The sequence below is a fragment of the Pempheris klunzingeri genome, chromosome 2 (assembly GCF_042242105.1).
Source record: "Pempheris klunzingeri isolate RE-2024b chromosome 2, fPemKlu1.hap1, whole genome shotgun sequence".
In the NCBI taxonomy this organism is placed as follows: Eukaryota; Metazoa; Chordata; class Actinopteri; order Acropomatiformes; family Pempheridae; genus Pempheris; species Pempheris klunzingeri.
This window is the reverse complement of record NC_092013.1, coordinates 9,666,767-9,685,136: the sequence shown is the minus strand read 5'-3', so window position 1 is coordinate 9,685,136 and position 18,370 is coordinate 9,666,767. Positions and strand designations below refer to the sequence as shown.

Sequence of the window (18,370 nt, the reverse complement as noted above, 5' to 3'; positions counted from 1 at the left end):
TATTCTCTCCTGAGGCCTCCTGAGACCGTGTTCCATCTCCAACCCTTAAATAGCTCCATCTAGATAGTGTATCTCAATCAGTGGGTCACAAGTCTAAAGTGGGTCACAGAGCTGTTCTAACCAGTCAGGCCACATGCTCAGCTTTTAAAAGACGTGAGCAGTGTTTCTAGCCATTTATGAAAAAAGTCACTTTTGTTTGAACATATTTTAAACCTGATGTCAGATGATCAGAGTGGGTTGGGAGCATCTTTAGATTAAATCATAGTCCAACATTTTCTAAAACGTGCCTATTCACTTTTTTTGCTCTCTCTTTCTCTCATGTCTGGTCATTTAGTAGAAGTCTAGAACCAGGAGACAGCTAGCTTAGCTTAGCATTAATACTGGAAACAAGGGGAAAACTGCTAGTCAGGCTCTGTCCGATTTTTCCATTTTACTAAGGGTTGTGTGCAGGATTACTTCTTGGCCGGAAGCAGTGACTTCCTGGATTCAGCATTAATTGCCTTAAAAAGGTACTGGTGGGTGTAGTTTTTATGCTAAGCAAGGCTAAGTGGCTGCTGGTAGGCTACATATTGAACAGAGGTGTGGATCCCCTCATCTAGGTCTCAACAAAATAGTGAATGAGAATATTTTCCAAAAATTCAAGCTATTCATTTTAGGCTCAAAACACAGTACTGACTTTAATGGCATTCAAAAAGGGGAGCAGTTTAGTGTCACCTTTACAGATGACTACCTCCTGGACACTGAGATTTCACATTTGCTGTGTATTATAGGTTGTGTTGGCAATTGTACTGTCTAATGTCAAGTCTTGTGCCAGGAAATCTATACAGCAGTACAGCATTTTAATTGTTACTGTTCAGCCGCATAAACCATCGGTTCAATAATGTGACTGAATTCTACTTAGTCCCTGAGTTGTTTTTCTCCAAGAAAAGCTGCTGACCAAAGTGCTGGATTTTATATCTGCTCAGTTATGCAGTCGTGGTCATATAAGGTATTTAGGCAGCCACCAACCGACACTCTTTTAGTTACGCTGATCTACACCACATATTCATTGCAGTATCAAATATATCTTCTTTTATTTACATTAACTGTTTTTCCATGTGCACCTTAAAATGCTGCCTGTGTGACACAAGGACAACAGCAACGAGGACCTAACAAATGTACTCTGCTTTCCATATTGCCCTGAGTTGTCAGTAAACAGTGAAGTGGTAACCTTTTGGCCATGTGGATGTCATTGTGATAGCAGAATCACACCAATGACAGCCAAATGCTGGGCCAGTTCCGAGTCCTCCACCAAATGTTACAGCAGAGAAGGCCTCAGGGGAAAAGCAGCAGGAGAAGAGAAGCACAAGATGGTGAGTTAATTAAAAGGAAAAGAGCCTGTGCTACTTCTATCATCAAGGGTGGGTTTTAAAACAAGAAGTTTAACATTTAAAAGAGGAAAAAGGCAAAAATAGCAAATCAAGGAAACATGAAATGAGGAACCGGGCAGTTCAGATACAGAAGGATATCTTCCAAAACATTTAAATAAGAGTCTGCATGACAAAATGGAAATGAGTCATGTTGAAATTATTCTAGCCGTCGTCAATATCAGACACCTTTCTCCAATTTTATTTTCTATGGAAGGTGTTTACCACTTAAAGCCTTGAGGGGCAGCATTTCCAATTTCTGAGGACTGGTGATCTCCTCTTGCAATGACACTAAAGTATTTTCACGGACTGAAACAATGTGAATTCTTCCATTAAGGCCTTTTCCACTGGGCCCCCAATTAGCAGCGCCTTCTGAACAATTTGAGACTGTTCGTGGAGGTCTCCTGGGAAACAAAGAGCAGTTTAGACCCAATTAAACTCAGGGTTTGTTGGTGGCCTGAGGTCTTTACTCTGGTTACAGTACTGAGACAGTGAGTTTAGAGGTCTAGAAAATGGAAAAAGAAGAGTTCCAGGCAAGTCTGAAGAAACTTTACTGGTAACATATGTGGTTCAAAGGGCCCTAAAAATCAAAGAGGCAATCGAAGAGGTTAAAAAAGCAATTTAGCTATGCTTGAAATTGGGTACATGCACTCTGGCTTCCCATACAACAAGTGACATGCTGGATAAGGTCTAGTAAGGTTGAATTCAAAATGTAGGAGTTAGAATTACAGACACCCAATAAAAATCCAAGTTACCGGATAAATCTAACATTCAATCTAACTGATAAGATAAGATATTCCTTTATTAGTCCCACGATGGGGAAATTTACAATATGATGATGATATGAATGATTAATATAAGGGCCATATCAGCACATCTCAATAGGTTTCCTTCAGAGGCTCAGTGACGCACAGCGGCCTCTGCATCCCAGTGGGTTTTCAAGAAAAGCTAAGGTTTGGTGATCTCCTCTGTTCTACTGCACAAGGCTGACTCATCAAATCAAGGCATTAAGACTGACAGGGAGGAAAATTTCGCTAAAACACTAACAGTGCATCGAGGCAGAAAACTGTTAGTTTTAAGGCAGGATTTCTCAGCTGTTGCTGCAGACCGAGGAGGAGGGAGAGACTGCAGGTGATTGCAGGCTATCCAAGTCTATCTTCAAGGTGGTAATTTATGTGGATTTTGCTCCCTAAGAACCTCACAGCACTGGATTGCCAAGTGCAATGAGATGACTTCAAAGGCAAAGGGAAGCATTTATGGCTTGACGGTGAATCTCGCAAAATGCAGCTTGTGGTTTAAATCAGTCATGCATGTTAAAGTCCTGAACTTAATGAAATGTCAAATTTAGAGCCCTGATTAGCTTTACAGCGACGACTGCTCCGTATTAGACACGTTTTTCTCGCCAGTAAAAACCTTCTAAAAATATGCTCACGAGCTCAGCATTCATTCACATGTCAGACAGTCCTGAGATGAATGAGAGGCGTTATACCTTTGCAAAAATAAACTCACATTCTGTTTTCACCTGCAAAGCATTTCGATAAATCTGTCTGCACTAACTCCTCTTTGATAACGCCCTTTTCCTTTCTTACCAAACAGAGGAGCGCGTGAGTGGGACTGTGAAGCTTAATAGTTTCCAGAAGTTGCTCCAGCCTGTGAAGGTGTGTGTTCACAAGGTCGCAGGGGGAGCTGTTTTGAACTTCTAACTATCTGCCTGCAGATCACAATATGCTTAAGGAGGTCCTCGCCTGTGCAGCCTCAGTAATACACTGGACAACAATGACGCAGTGCTACACACGCCTGTTGATAGCAGCACTAAACATCTAGGTTTACAGAGGAGGGAAAGTAAGTGGAGTGATCACATATAATAGACATAGATGGGTCTGTTGTTCTAATAAAGCATCACAGTGTCAAAACTGCACCACAGAAAACACTTTTCCAAACCAGAGATAAAAACATCAGCCTCGCTTTAACTCCCAGTCAGAGGATTAAAACTAAAACAGTGTTGTTTGACAGAGGAATAGCTCGGCTGCTGTCATCACATCCGCACACCACTCAGTAAAATCCGTTGAACGTGAACTGACTGAAGCCCAGACACATTAGAGGCACTACAGCTCTACACAAGGCTCCAGAGCTGACATTTTTTTAAGACATGACACCAATCATGGCTTCATCCTTCTGTCACTGAAGCAAACGGAAACTGGTGCATGTCTGATTGCTGTAAAAAATAAAAAAAAAATAAAAACACAAGAGCATCGACGTCTAAACAAGTGGTTTGAGCAGCCACTGGGGCCTATGCTACATTTTCATCACTGAGTGTCAGTGTAAATGTGTGTCCGGCGGAAGGCAGGAGAAAATGTGCGATCACTGCTGTGACATTGCAATATTCACATGTGGCACTGGGAGACAGAAACAAAAGACCGCTTTAATTGTCTCGCCTGGGTTTGATCCTCTCCACGTTGCTCCACTCAATCCTTCAGGACACAGTCCACTCTCATTGCACGCAGACACACAACACAATAAATCCAGTAATGCACACATTTAACACTGTTTTTTTTTTTTTTTTTCTAAGCATTTTATACAAGACTCTGGTTACGCGTAAATCGGCTCTGCTTACCATCAATAGCCCTTCCAGGTGCGATTACTTCCAAACTGTGCAACAATCCCAAGAAAAGCAATCCTGCTGCCAACATGTTGGCCGTGGTGCGCAACATTGTAGCCTATCTTGGAGGAATATTAGTCATCAATCGCCTCTTGGTCCTGTCAAGCTGGAGGTTGCAGACGGGCGACGACGTGTAACTGTGCACAGGCGGTGATGCTCCTCGCTGGAAATCCGCTTTCTGGGTGCGCAATGGAGCTGACTAGGATGCTGCTGTCTGCCCACTCGGAGAATAATTTTTGCAGACTGTCAAGGCAAAAAAAAAAAAAAAAGAAAAGAAAAAAAAAAGCAGCCAAGGCTTCTCCCAGCCCGGGGTTGCTTAGGGGCTCCTTGGATGCATGGACAGCCCTGCCACAAAGGCTAGCAGGCTGAACTGAGCATCAAGCTAACCTGGCTTGCAGTCGAGATGAAGGAGTGCTGGCGCCTCTGATCGTGCAGTTGTCCGTCTTTTGTTCTCCCGGCCCCAGTGAAGAAGCCACGGGAGGAAATGCAGAAGTGGATCAAATGTTGCTCTCCTCCCCACCACCTCTGCTGCTGCTGCTGCTGCTGCTGGCCACAGATTGAGCCTGAAGGCTGGAGCCCAGTCAGTCAGCGGGCTGAGTGACGTCGCAGCAGCAGGAGCTCTGGCCCTCCCCTCTCTCCCCGGCACCCCCACCCCTCATCCACCTCCATCAACTCACTCGCTCACATGTAAACTTACTGCAACAGCACTTACTGCGCCTGTCCTCGTCCCAGATTTAGTTTTGCTGTGTGTATTCCACGTAGGATTCTTTTATGTGCTTATTTTTCTCCATTGTCATTGTGGTCTGTTCATGGAGCTTGCAATTACTTTTGCCACTTTTGCTTGTTGTGCTAAAGTTAAGGATGGTTATGAATATTATTAATGCAGAAAAAAAATCTAAATAATAATGATTTTATTTTGGTATTTGATGGTTATTAGCAAATAAATAATCTAAAATTTGATATTTATAATCAAAAATCTTTAAAATAGGTAATTAACTTTTGTTAGATCTTTTCAGTAGTTTAGTACGATGGCAACATGATGACAATGGTAATCTGTATTAAATTAGACACTCGAAATAGAGAATAATGTAAGCAAACTATAAAGCTTTTCATTAGATAAATGAAAAGAAAAGACAAAAAAGACCTATGAACTAATTTGTCTCTTAAAAATAGATACATTTAAGAGAGTGATTTATGAATGGAGAAATCAAAATAAACCTTAGATCTAGATAGTATGAGACTTATTGCTCCCCAAGGGCGAAATATGCAAAAACACTCGGATATTCATCTTAAAAATAGAGCAAGCATTTCCTGTATTCAAAAGCAATTTAACTTCACCATTTTGAAATTTGAAGTAAAAGGTGCATGCTTAATTCAACAAGCATTTTGATTAGTCTAACCTGGATCCACTTTTCCATTTGGCAGTTCTATTGTAGGTACCTTACTGTAGCTTACTGTACCTTATTGTAGGTAGCTAACTTAAATGACATATGAGACTATAATGCCACACAGCAATGTGGATGCAATAGGTTCATTTCAGGCCCAGTTCAGGGACTGTTGGCTTTCCAAGATGCAGCCTTCATGTGGCCCCCATAGGACTGAATTCTGGCTGAATATATGACTTGTACCCAACTGACAAGAAACCTCATTTAACATTTAACATTGCACCATCATATAATCCTCAGTCTTAAAGGGAGCGAAACTAATAACCAACAGGCAAACTAATTTTGTGATAATGGTGACTATAACCAGCTGTGTCTTTCAGATGCTGGCAAAAGAAGAGTGGCCTTTGGGATAGCCTTGTTAACCAATTACAATGCCTATAAACTTGAAATGAAGACTCTGTTGATTTGTCCATATCACCCAGCTAGAAACACGAGACAAAATTGACATGAGGAAGGACCCCATATGTTGTCACCAGCTTCTTTTCTCCTTCCAGAGAGGGCTTCATGGATGACGTCACAAGGAAAGACTTGTTTCATCAACCTGTTTGGGTCATCAAAGCAGTAACAACCACATGACCCTCACTGGCCTCCCACCAACACGCATGGCAAACTGTGTCTTTTTTTGGAATGCAGTACTATGTCATGACATCAGCCACACCAGTACCACAAATTGTACATCAGGTGGTGCCATCAATAGAATTATGTCCCACCCACACATAAACTGTAGATAACAAGTATGTGTAGCCACCACAATACCATCCATGGGTTTGTGGACTTCTGTTTTAAAGCCTCAAGTTTGGCACTTAAGAGCCAGAAGCAACAATTTTTTCCCATCCATATTCCACAAAGACCTGTCTCTGATTGTTTAGGTTTAGGCATGACTGGTCTCTGATTGGTTGGTCGCAAACATACCCTAAAGCATAACCTGCTTTATCATCTATTTAACTCCAAATTGGATCATCATTTACAAATTGAACATCATGCTGTTTTGAAGAAGACTTGAAGTTAGCAATTGAGAGGTAAGAAATGAGAAGTAGGGTCATTTTCTTCCACTCCCATAGAATCAGTGGAGTGTGTGGGTACTCTTAGGTACCTTCGATTGGCTTCACTTTTCAGACCTGGAAACCATGCCCACCTCCTGTATAGTCTATTTACCCACAGCTTTGAGAAACCACTGGCCAGGACCACAAATTATTGCCTAAAGGGGCCCTCATGATTCTTCTGAGCGGAGTGCTGCATTTGACTTTGAAGACCATCGCATTCTCCTCAGCTTCTTTAACAACAAAATGACAGTTTCTGGTCACTAGACAAATAAACAGTTCTTCCTGTCCATCTGGCAAATGTGTCCTAATTTTGTTTTCATGGATTATCTCTCTACTGCTATGCAGATGACACCTAATTGTATATAAAAATTGACAAACCTAGTCTTACCCATATCAGATCTCCTCATCCTTCAGGAGTTAAAGACAATTAAGCACAGCTAGTTAAAAATGAACAGCTCAATGATAGAGGGTCTCCAGGTTGTACAACCCAATAGGTCCCACATTGCACCCCATAACCCACATACCCCTCTCAGAACAGCTTTCCAAATCACTCACAAATCCTGACCTAAGGTTTGGCTCTTCACTAGCCTTTACGAACCACATTGAACAACCTCCCTTAAAACATTGCCAGAAATATGTCAACACTTTCAAAACAGAGATGCTCCTCCACTCTGTCTTTTCAACACCATGTCCACTGCTGCTGCTGCAATGCACTGTTAAGATTCCAGGCAGGAATCTTCAGTCACCCCAGGGTACTAATGATATTTTGGATTCACCATCACTGTATCCATCCTGCACAAACTTCTTGTTGCTGCAGGGTACAGGCAAAGATGAAAGTACAATCCAGTAAGTGATGGCATGCAATATAGTCACTGTAGTGTGCAAAGAGTGGAACATGGTGGGTAACAGGTTTAACTTTAGGCAATTCTTGCAAGCATTTATGGACAAAAAGCCCACAAATGCATTTTATTTCATTAAAGACCACCCGGGGGCTCCACCAAAGAAATGTGACTAACCTTTTGTGTCAAAACTTTTGTGCTAGAAATGGTACCATATCTTCTGATGAGCATAAGTGTCTCTGACAAAATCTTTAGAATGATTTGATTTCTTTAATAATAGTTTTGTAAATCCCACAATGTATCTTGATATCCTATCTAAGTGGGGATAGAATCACGAAATATCACTGGATCTGCAGAGACCAAATTCTGCCTTACCATAGATATAGTTTGTTTCCAGATAAAGCCAACATGGAATTATTTTGCTCTAGATTGTGTAAACTAAGGCCCAAATGATTTTAGAATGAAAATAGACAAACAGTTCCTAAGAAAGGGCCAAGGCCAAGGTCACATACTGCCATTGCTTTGAGTACTTATCACAAACTGCAGACACTCATCTTTGTGTTGCCTGTATATTTTTTGACACGTTATATAACAAGAATGTGTCATATTCATAAATGAGCCATCTGAGATCTGAGTGTTTCAAATGATCCTCAACATGGAGGAAATACATTTATAATATGCATATATTTTTTGATATGTGTATATTTGTAATTTTGTAACATTTTAAGTCATGTCCCAATTCCTATGCTTGAGGCCTAAAGACGTCACAATGTGTTTTCACTACATGAAATGTCATTTCAAAATGTGAACAATAACAAAGCAGTAGGAGTAAAATCAAATCAACATGAGATTATATAAATAGTAAATGCTAAAAACTGACATGTATTCCAAAGCTTTTTCTGAGAAACAGTTGCAAATTGTTGCGCAGTTACACAGGAAATTAGATTTGGGCTGTTTTCAAAACAAAACAAAGCAAATGCCACTCAACAATAAAGATCATGTAGTGCAAACACAAGCAGACATTTATTCGTTCATCATAAAAGAACACAAATTATGCAACCACACATCCACCCAGCACTTTCTTTTCTATCTATCTATCTCTCTCAACAGTACAAGGACACTGAAACAACCCTGTTGTTCAGTTAAAATAATTCAGTCCAAAGCGCACAAAGCACAACTGATCATTAGCCTTTACACGCTGGCCTGAAAATCTGCTCTGAATGTTTTGCGAGTTTGACTTGAATCCAAGTCATATGACTCAATGTGTGAGGCTGCAGCTCTGGTAAGTGACATTGATCTTTGAGCCTTCACATCTCCACGTTTTCCTGGTACGTTTTCACATTCATTTGTAATCTGACACTTGCCATTTCAGTAAAAGACACTCAGAAAACATCTGGCGCAGCCCATCAGAAGTGGAAGGAACATGGTGGCGGGTCTGGAGTCTTATAAACAAGTGCCAATGAAGAGGGATTTTAATCAAATCATAGTTACATATTCAATATGTTCAGGAAATACACAAATGAACTTAATATTCAATGTAATTCTATAACAGATAACTCTGCAAGACAGAGCAGGGACACATACATATGCAGAGACATCCTTAGCATCGACGAACACTTTTTAGCAGTTTTGAATTCCTTTCATCAGTTTAGAGGGTTTAGAGTGACGACCATAGCCACCAGACCTGTCTGGGAAATGCTGCACAGCACTGACGCCTAGTGGGTCTACACTGCCAGTATTACATTTCAAAGAACAATAGTTCCTTTGTGTCAGATTTTTTTTTTACAGTGATAAAATACAAAAGAGAAAAATGAGGCACATAATGAGTAATGATCACAAACGATATCCACCAAAACACTTCACAGGGCTGTTTTGAGGAATAATCTCAGCAATCTTTTCTTGATTTCAGTGCCTCACCACCATTATACACTTCACTGGCAGCTTGAAGAGAAATTACTCTTCTGATAAAATTGCTTCATTTTCTGAAATCAGGCTATAGCACTTACAGAGACAGACAAGCCACTTTAAACAAGCCTTGTTCGGTCTTAATTCAATAAAGACTGTCAGTTATTTCCCCAATTCACCCCTAATCCATGAATGGTTTTATTTGCACTGAGGTGTCTGGCAAGATTTACAGAGCTTAATTTAGTTCTTTTAGTGTGGCTAACATAGCAACAGTGAGCAACACTGATCCTTGTCAAAATGCTGAGTTCCAGTCCAAAAATGTCCTCATACGAAATGCATCCGTGCAATCCTAACTTAACTAAAAACAGACATTCGGTGGAAAAAAAGGGGAAGACACAACTACAGAGACTTTCAAATCTAAATGCATTAAGAAAGTAGTAGAAGAAGTAGTCATCTTGAACTTCTTAGACATCATCAAACACACACATGAGCCACAGGCATGCACACGTATGATGCACACAGTTTTGCACAGAAGTGTTTTACATAATTCTGCAACCAGTTTGCTCCAAAGTGGCTTTCTTTTGTTCTGTAGAATTTTGTAACAGTACAAATGTCTCTCTAAAGCATTACCGCACAGTGTCTTCCATCATTCAGTGGGAACTGATGGTTCTTTTATTAGTCATGAGTCTAATATGTTTTAGTGGTTGCAGTAGTTTCATTTTATGCTTTTATCAGAGTAGTTGGGTTAGGTGGAATAGGAAAAAAGCATGACAGTGATAGAGAGAGATGATCTGGGTGAATAATTATTAGCGTCATTTTGATTGTCTCATATTTCATCCTTTCATTTACCATATTATCAACATCAGTGTCTGCAATCCTTGTTTTATCTGTATAAACCTCTTTAACGCTCTAGTGTTTATGTTGAATGTATTGAACCATTTCTTCTTAGATGTTCGTACTTAAAGCAGTGGTTCCCCACACAAGGGGCTGCCAGATGAATCTATGGAGTCACAGCACGACTATCAGGGTAATAATGCAAAGCATGTATACTTTCACTAATTGTTGCCTTTTCTTGTAATAATGGCACACTAAACAAAATTGGTGATAAATGGCAATAAAGTGGGTCTTTGGCTCTTCTTTGGCTATTTAGGAGCACAGGAATCTTCAGCATTGCTGCTGTTTTTCCAGATATTTTTGACATGTGGGTCCATGTCAGTCAGGCATGGAGTAGTGATGAACATGAACCACCAGCAGATGGAAGCATAACACAGATGCCAGATATCCTGATGGAGAGCAGTCCAAGCCCTTACAAACCTCACTTTCATTTTAATGTTTTTTCAAAGGTCAGACCTCAATCTTGTGAATTTTTAAAACTAAATTCAAACTAAATTAGCATCTCTGTTTTACCCGTTTCCAAAAACAGAGACTCTTTGCTTCAGAAAATCTGTAAAGCAGTGAAAGGGAAAAGGAAAGCTAATATTACTCATTATCAGCAATGTATTATATATGCATTGTCTATTTGTTTCTCTGTATAATCCCCTCTCAGGCGAGGGCCTCAGCCTCATTACAATGAAAACTGAGGATGCCAAAAGATTGTGGACGCCCAGCGTTAATGGCTTTGTCATGTGCTACACATCAGACGAGGATCCACTTCCAAGACTCATGATTACTCTTTTTTACGTCATCTTCTCTCCTCACTTCTTCTGAACAAGTCAGGTTGTGTGTGTGTGTGTGTGTGTGTGTGTGTGTGTGTGTGTGTGTGTGTGTGTGTGTGTTAAGATGCATAGGGAGAGAGATCAGAGAGATCTGCACTGAAGGCTTATGCTGATATTTGACCGTGCCGTCATTATAAAGTGACTCACTGATACTGTATATGCACATCCTTCATTATTCTGACATTTTGCGCAGCATTAACGTCTCACCTCATTCATCTCCGTGCTATTTTCATTTCCATCTGTATTTCTCATATATATTGATCTGTTTCCTCGGCAGCATATGTTGTAACATCATACTGTATCTGTCGAATGAATGAATGGCACACTTGGTTTGGAACAAATAAGACACACTTATTTAGAAAAAAATCCATTATCTTCGGTTTGATTAATGTCTACATTGCCAGGTCAAGTCATTATAACCTGATTATCTTGCCTGGTTTGATATTATTGAATATCATCGGAGAGCACCCAATAGCACAGACATGATATAAAAGATAAATAGAGGGAAGTTTTAACATTTCTATCTAAAATAAAAACTTGATACCAGCTGCAATATGTTAACATTTCTCAGTGTCTTGCAACACACAATTACAAGTATTAAAGTGAGAGGCAATGAGCAAAAGTATCAACATTATGCAGCAGCAAATTCTCTCAAACATCTCTCACTTCATCTTTCCAAAAAGAATGACACTGACAGAATTAGTCCTCTCCGTGTGAGATTGATTCTTATGTCACAGGATGGAAAACCATCCGTCTTAAGCATCAGAGAACTGCTAGTTATTAGTCTCCTGCTAAAAGACCTCTCCTGCTCCACTGGTGTATTTCTTTCCAGGGCGATTTTATTGTTGGAGTAAGTGAAAACACCATTCATCTGGTTTGTGTCATGACTGGAGCAAGTATTTCATGCGTCATTCATCCACAGCTAAGGTCCATGATGCACCTCCGCCCAGTTCGCTGCAGCTGTGATGGAAGCCAGGTTGAAGTCCAGAGAGGAGAAACGGGTCAGTACTGGCTCTCACACTGTGTTACTGTTCAGATGTGTGACATTTGTAATAATCTAACTAATGAACAGCATCCAGAAATCATGTCAAAATTTACTATTTTCAACTAACTACAGCTAAAACTCAACTTCTCATACACACTCATCTCTGCCTACACACGCGCATAAATCTCTAGACTGCATCATGATTTGGACCTACATCATCACTCATCTTCTACACTCCCTTTCTCCCTCTCTCCGTTGCTGCTCTCATCCTCCCCTCCCTTACTTCAGAGCCAGATGGATTACCTCATCAATCAAAGTTCCCAGAATCACGTCCTGTGTGTGTGTGTGTGTGTCCCACTGAGGTGAAGTACTCACTGCAGCCATTTTATAACAAAAAAAAAAGATATTTCTGGTAATTGATTTTTATTATGAATTTCTATTCATCTGCTCATTCTGGAGGAGCCACACAGGAAACTGCTAATCTTACCAATGCACGAAAAGCTTCTTTCAGGCAGTTTGAGAAAATGGTATTATCAAAATGACTGGGGGGGGGTCTTGGCTGGTGTGACACCTTACAGATAACAGCAACCCTTTATGGTTGCTGTTATCTGTAAGGTTGTAAAGGAGAAACTAGAACAAGTCTAAAACCAGGAAAATGATATAAAACATCACATGGCAGGGAGGCAGAGCTTTAAATTTGACATATACAAGTACATTTCCAAAGTTAGTGGATAAATAAGTCGTTGCAAGTCTAAAATCCAAAAGAAGTTGAAAGCAGAATAATAAACGTTTATTTTTTAGTTTTAGAGTCTTCTTTAGGGGGAGGAACGTTATCAGTTATATCATGAAAGTCAAATTAGCCTTGACAAGCTGTCAAAAAGAATCATGATTTGATTAAAATCTTAAACCTTAGCTTTGTTTACAGTGCATTATTAATTATGAGAGGGGTAACAAAAAAAGATGACAGTATCAGAGTTCAAAGATCTTAACACCCCGGCCCACCCCCGCTTAAGGTCTTCAAACATAGGGGAAGCTTTACAATGTTGTACAGTCTCTGTATTTTTTTTTCCTCCTCGAAAGGAACAATTATGGAGCGGGCAATGCTGATAACACCTAAGGAATTCGAGGCATGCACAAACAGCCCTTCCCCCATCCGCTGAGCTGTCTCTCCCCTTCCCCCTGCCCTCGTCCCCTTCTTTCCTTCCCTCCCACTCCATCACCAGGCTTTCTTTCTGCCTCTTTACACTCAAATCTGTTGCTCAGATTACTTCCAGCTGGAACCAAGAGTAAATAGCCCACTCAAGAAATTCTTGAAAACTAATTTACAAAAAGGAGGGAAAAAAAGGAAAAAAGAAAAATCGAGTGGTGTGATGCCAGAAGAGGTGATAGGGCCAGGATTGTTAAACCTTTTATTTATGAATACACAGTTTCTCTGTGAAAACCTGTTAATGGGGTTTATCTGTTTGATATTTCTACTAACCTGCACTGGTCAAACAACAGTGACCGACTACTAGAGACAAAATTGTTTAAGAAAACACTCCTAAGGTCTTCCTCACTGTATTTTTCAGGGATAGCAAATATTTATCAACATATAAATGCACAAGTGCAAGCTAAATTCCCTGCACCGGACATTGGATTATCCAGTAAATAAACAGAAGGGCAAATGGAATGCAAAACCAGTTTACTTACGTCATTATACTTTCTAAAGCCGTATTTCCGTCTTACATTATTTTGCAGTAACAACTTTAAATCACCAAATTAGTTTTTAAAACATTTTTTGTGAAGTGTGTTGAAGAAAACCTAAATTTATTACAGGTGCTTTAATGTTTTTAAACGCATAAAAAAGCATTTTCACGTGTATTTTTGGGGAGAACAAACTTTTGTCACGGAAAAGAACTAATGTGAAGTCAGCATATACTAAAGATGGAAGGTTAAGGGTTCTGGCAGCCAGAAGGCCCAAAAAACCTTAACCTGACTTCTGTTTACTTTAGTGTAGAGCCTCAATAAGAAGGAGCTGAAAGAAATGGGATGGACATTCATTTTGCAAATACAAATTTGCCTACTTGCATGAAAATAAATAATAACTGCTGCTGAATGTACATTCACACACATTTATATCCCAATCTGAAAGCGTATTCTCTTGTATTTGCCTTCATTCACGAAAACGCACACAAAAAAAACTTCTATGTGCGCAACTGGCTAACAACATTCATTGTTTTGTTTTTTTTGTCAACCAGTCCCCTCAAGCCTCCCTCACCAAAACTTCCTCTTTCACACTCTCCCTCAAAAACACATTCCAACCACAGGGAATGCTTGACTGATTGTCTGGTGTGTGAGGGTGTGTGTGTGTGGTCTGTTCAGCAGACGTGTAAAGTAACCTCACAAGCACATACGTCCATCTGTTTGTGCATGCTGTCGAGCACACATCATTTTGTGCTGTTTCATATTTACCACAGCGGGGATGTAAACAACCAACATATCCGGCCCGGTTAAGTTTCCCAGTTAAGTTCAGAAAATCTTCAGCTACTTTTTTTTTTTGAGCTCAATATGGGATTTTGTATGTTTTATTGTGCACTGTGTGCAGTATCATGAAAAATACCTTATCTTAAATTTCACATCGTTATTTCTGTCGCTAAAAAGTCAAGCAAATGAATACTGTTGCTGGATGGTTGTTTTATGTCTAATGATAGCGATCATGCATAAACATAGGTTTGAATTTTACAGTTTGTTTAACTTGGGCTAAACATGTATGCAGAGATTTTCTCTATATGCGATTCACAGTCATCCAGTTTCTGATGTAAACCAGGTGTAAACATAGATAAAGTACAGGTCCCCGTAGTGAGAGTGTGCGCTGCCATACCTCCACGGCTTTCAGATGTTAACTTTTAAAACCGAGCTTTTCCCTTTCTTCCTCCTGTTGCCCTCCTCTATATGATGAGACCACGGGATGCTGTTTTTCCCCCTCTGTTTGCCATTCTGACCTTGAACCCCACACTGACATTCTCAATGACCGAGTCTCTCACTCACTCATGAACTCCCTGAACCCCTCCACGCCATTCATATCCACTTTCCTCCACACACACACAGGCTCCCCTTCCTCCCAAACAACAGCCCACTTTGATGACAGAGCTTCACCCCCACAGCATTGATGGTGTGTGTGTGTGTGTGTGTGTGTGTGTAGGTTCTTAATGCAGGCAAAGGGTGGAAGGGTGGTATTTCCTCAACATGTGCTGTTGTCCTTAAATAGGTTGTATATGGGTGGTAGTTGTAGCTGTTCCGCTGCGTTTGACCCTGCAGTTGCAAATTAAGCTTGACTTCTGTATCGCTTAGGTTAAGTCGCATATTATTGTATATTATTTTAGATAATTACAAAATGATTAAGCGCGTTTTAGCACAAAACTGGACCAGATGAAGCACCAGTTTTTGGCCTGTGTTTCAAAACACTTGAATGTTAGGCTTCGATACCACATGGAGGTTGTGATGAATTAAACTGAATAAGATGAGGCGATACCCCATCTTTTGTATCCCCCACACACACCATTAGGCAATTCCTGTGCAAACTCCCGCCAACAAACTTACAAGCACTTATATGAACACACATGCATGCGTGCACACACACACACACACCGCTTAGCTACCCTAGAGGTAATAAGGCCAGAACACTTGGGATGGAGGGGGCTGGGTTACTTAGCAACGGGCCTGTTGACGTCCAAACAATGTTCATGTCGTCAAAGTGGCTGGTTGTGCCAGACTGAGGTTCTGCTGAGTGCAACAATGTCACTGGTGTGCTCCTAAAGGCAGACAGAGGAACAGCCCGCAGACGTTCTGCCGGACATGCATTTTCTGAATGAGTCTGAAGAAATATGGATAAATGATGTTCAATACTGCTTTACCTTTTGATGACTACATCATAAACTACTTTTTAGCTACAGGGAAACTACACAGGCGAACTTTAATTTTGTGGACTGGCAAGGTCGCCTAGCTCAGCTCCCTCATTTGAATAACAGGCACATAGATTCTGAGAGGAAGTCAATTCATCGCTGTGGAGAAACCAAAGTGCTGTGTGAGACCTGGTTTATCCGTCCAACAGTCTTTGCGCTCTAGCAGGAGTCGTGCTTGGTGTCACCTCTGTGCTTGTAGCATATTTATGCTCTCCTTCTGTGCATGCAGGAAAAAAATGATTCAAGTCTTGCAGGGGTTTTTGCATACAACAGCGTTCATAATAAAATGACATGATGTATACAGAGTGAGCAGTTCATGATGCGTAGAAGGAGCAGATAACTTGTACATTGCATAATTCAGGCTGCCCTGAGACATCCAGACTAGCAGAAATGCTTTGTAGTGTAATTAATACCTATCGCTCTGTAGTGTAACCTGCAGTGATTATTTTGAATGCCATTGCGTTTTAGGCATCACATTTCAGCTGCCATCTGTGCTGGAATACATGTCACAGCCAATCACAGGCAACAGCAGAAAGTGAAAAGGCATTTAAATATAGCAGAAGAAGATAAGCAGGCCGAGTCACTGACAAGGCAGCCATGGATAAGATGTGAGAGGTAACTTCAGGACACCACTCATTCACACGCCGATGGCAAATGTTTAGGTTTAGTACCCTGTGTGTGTGTGTGTGTGTGTCTGCTGTTTAACAGCCTGTCTGTGACCTTCAGAGGACACTGCAGGACACCGTTGCACCAGATGCACCTACTGGACCCACTGCATTACACCACGACCAGTGGACTGAATCACGCAGGTGTTTATTATAAACCATTTGCAAGGCATCATCTTTGTAATGGGCTGTGCTTGGCCCTATGGTCCCCCCTCACTACAGCCTCAAGAGCTTTAAATTTTGACTGATGTGTTTCGTGCGAAACTGCTTTGCATTAGCGTGCGCTGAATAATTAATCGAGTCATGTTAATGGGAGAAATCATTTCTTGCATGGGAGGAAAGCGGCAGGAGCACCAGCAGTTGAAGTTAGATCCAGGGCAGCACAAACCAAACCATATGATTGAGTTTTGATCATCAGCTGCTCCTGCACGTTATGTAAGATCCCAGAGGAAATTATAAGTTTGGACACCAAAGCCAGACTGCAGTAGTATTCTACTTAAAAGCATTTCTACAGGTGTACCTACACAAATAGCTGCAAATACTGTATGTAACAAGCATATAGTTGGAGAGTTTTAGATAAAACATGCAGCTTTTTGAATTATAATAGAGGCTGTTTTAGTGCAGTCATTCCAGACATCTCACTTGTAAACAAGCTGTGTCATCTGTTGCAGGCCAGTTGGCTGCGGCGGCTGGCAGTCACGACACAAACAAGAAGTAGACCATATCTCCTCAATGCTTTCTCCACACATGGCTGAAATTGGTCAATTTGTGGTGATCCGTCTATATACAAGATGGTCTAACACATACTGTGTTTTTGCTGCTTTCTGTGTTTTCATTAAGGTGCTGATGAGGTAATGTCTGGATGGATAAGAAGTGGCTGTGGTGAATGGAAACCTTGATAATGACATTATGATTCTACAAAATTATTTTCTTTGCCCGTGTGCCAATGTGAACACATTTTAAAGGTTGTTTTATAAATGTGCTTCCTCATTGACGTTCATTAGAGAGACACCAGCTATGCTCCATCCATGTAAACTACTTTTTCCGCATGTTGACAGAGATGATTTTTGATACAAACATCTACAGAGAGGAGTGATCGGACATATATGAAATAATATTCAGTCAAAGAAGAATTTGAGGCAGTTAATGTGATAATGTTCATAAATATTATGTCATGGCCCAGATAAAGCAGACTGCAGATGTAAAACTTTAGGTCATCTTTGTGTTTTGGAGGTGTTCTGTATTCAGTAAAGACTGGCTTTGCTTATATAAACTGTCTGAACTTTAAATAGGTTCACCAAGGGGATTTTAATCATGTAGAATTTTCCTTTATAATGATATTGTCGCAAATTTCTACAACAAAGTTTAAAGAGTGCTTGGCAGTCGACACAAACACACAGAGAACACAGAAGGTTACAAATGCAAAGAAGAGGACAACAGCAAAAACAAAGAGGGAACACACACTCTGGTTGGGCAAAAAGGTGGCAGAGCTGTTACGCACTATAATACACCCTTAACAGACATGATGAGGCCAAATGCTGCCGTCATTTTAGCACTCATGTGAGGGCAAAAATACGACTCAAATTATAGCTGAAATTGTCTGTCTTTCATTATTAGCATTAAATTTGTAGTTTGTAGATACCTTTGATGTTTTTTTTACAATTAGATTCTATTCTGGCTGTCTGGGTCTCCTCATGTCCAGCTGTTTCCTAATATATATGAAACATGCCAGCTGACTCCTGAGTTGGAATAGTTAATAGACAAAAA

At 40.5% G+C, this 18,370-nt stretch overlaps 1 protein-coding gene across 1 annotated transcript in view; it reads right to left on the bottom strand.

The window, feature by feature from the left end:
* LOC139210503 (low-density lipoprotein receptor-related protein 1-like) overlaps nt 1-4,117 on the bottom strand; it is a 105,009-nt gene extending 100,892 nt beyond the window's left edge. The window contains exon 1 of the mRNA XM_070840509.1: nt 4,021-4,117. Coding sequence (XP_070696610.1) covers nt 4,021-4,117 — 97 coding nt within the window. The remainder of the gene's footprint in view (nt 1-4,020) is intronic.
* Nucleotides 4,118-18,370: the final 14,253 nt, after the last annotated feature.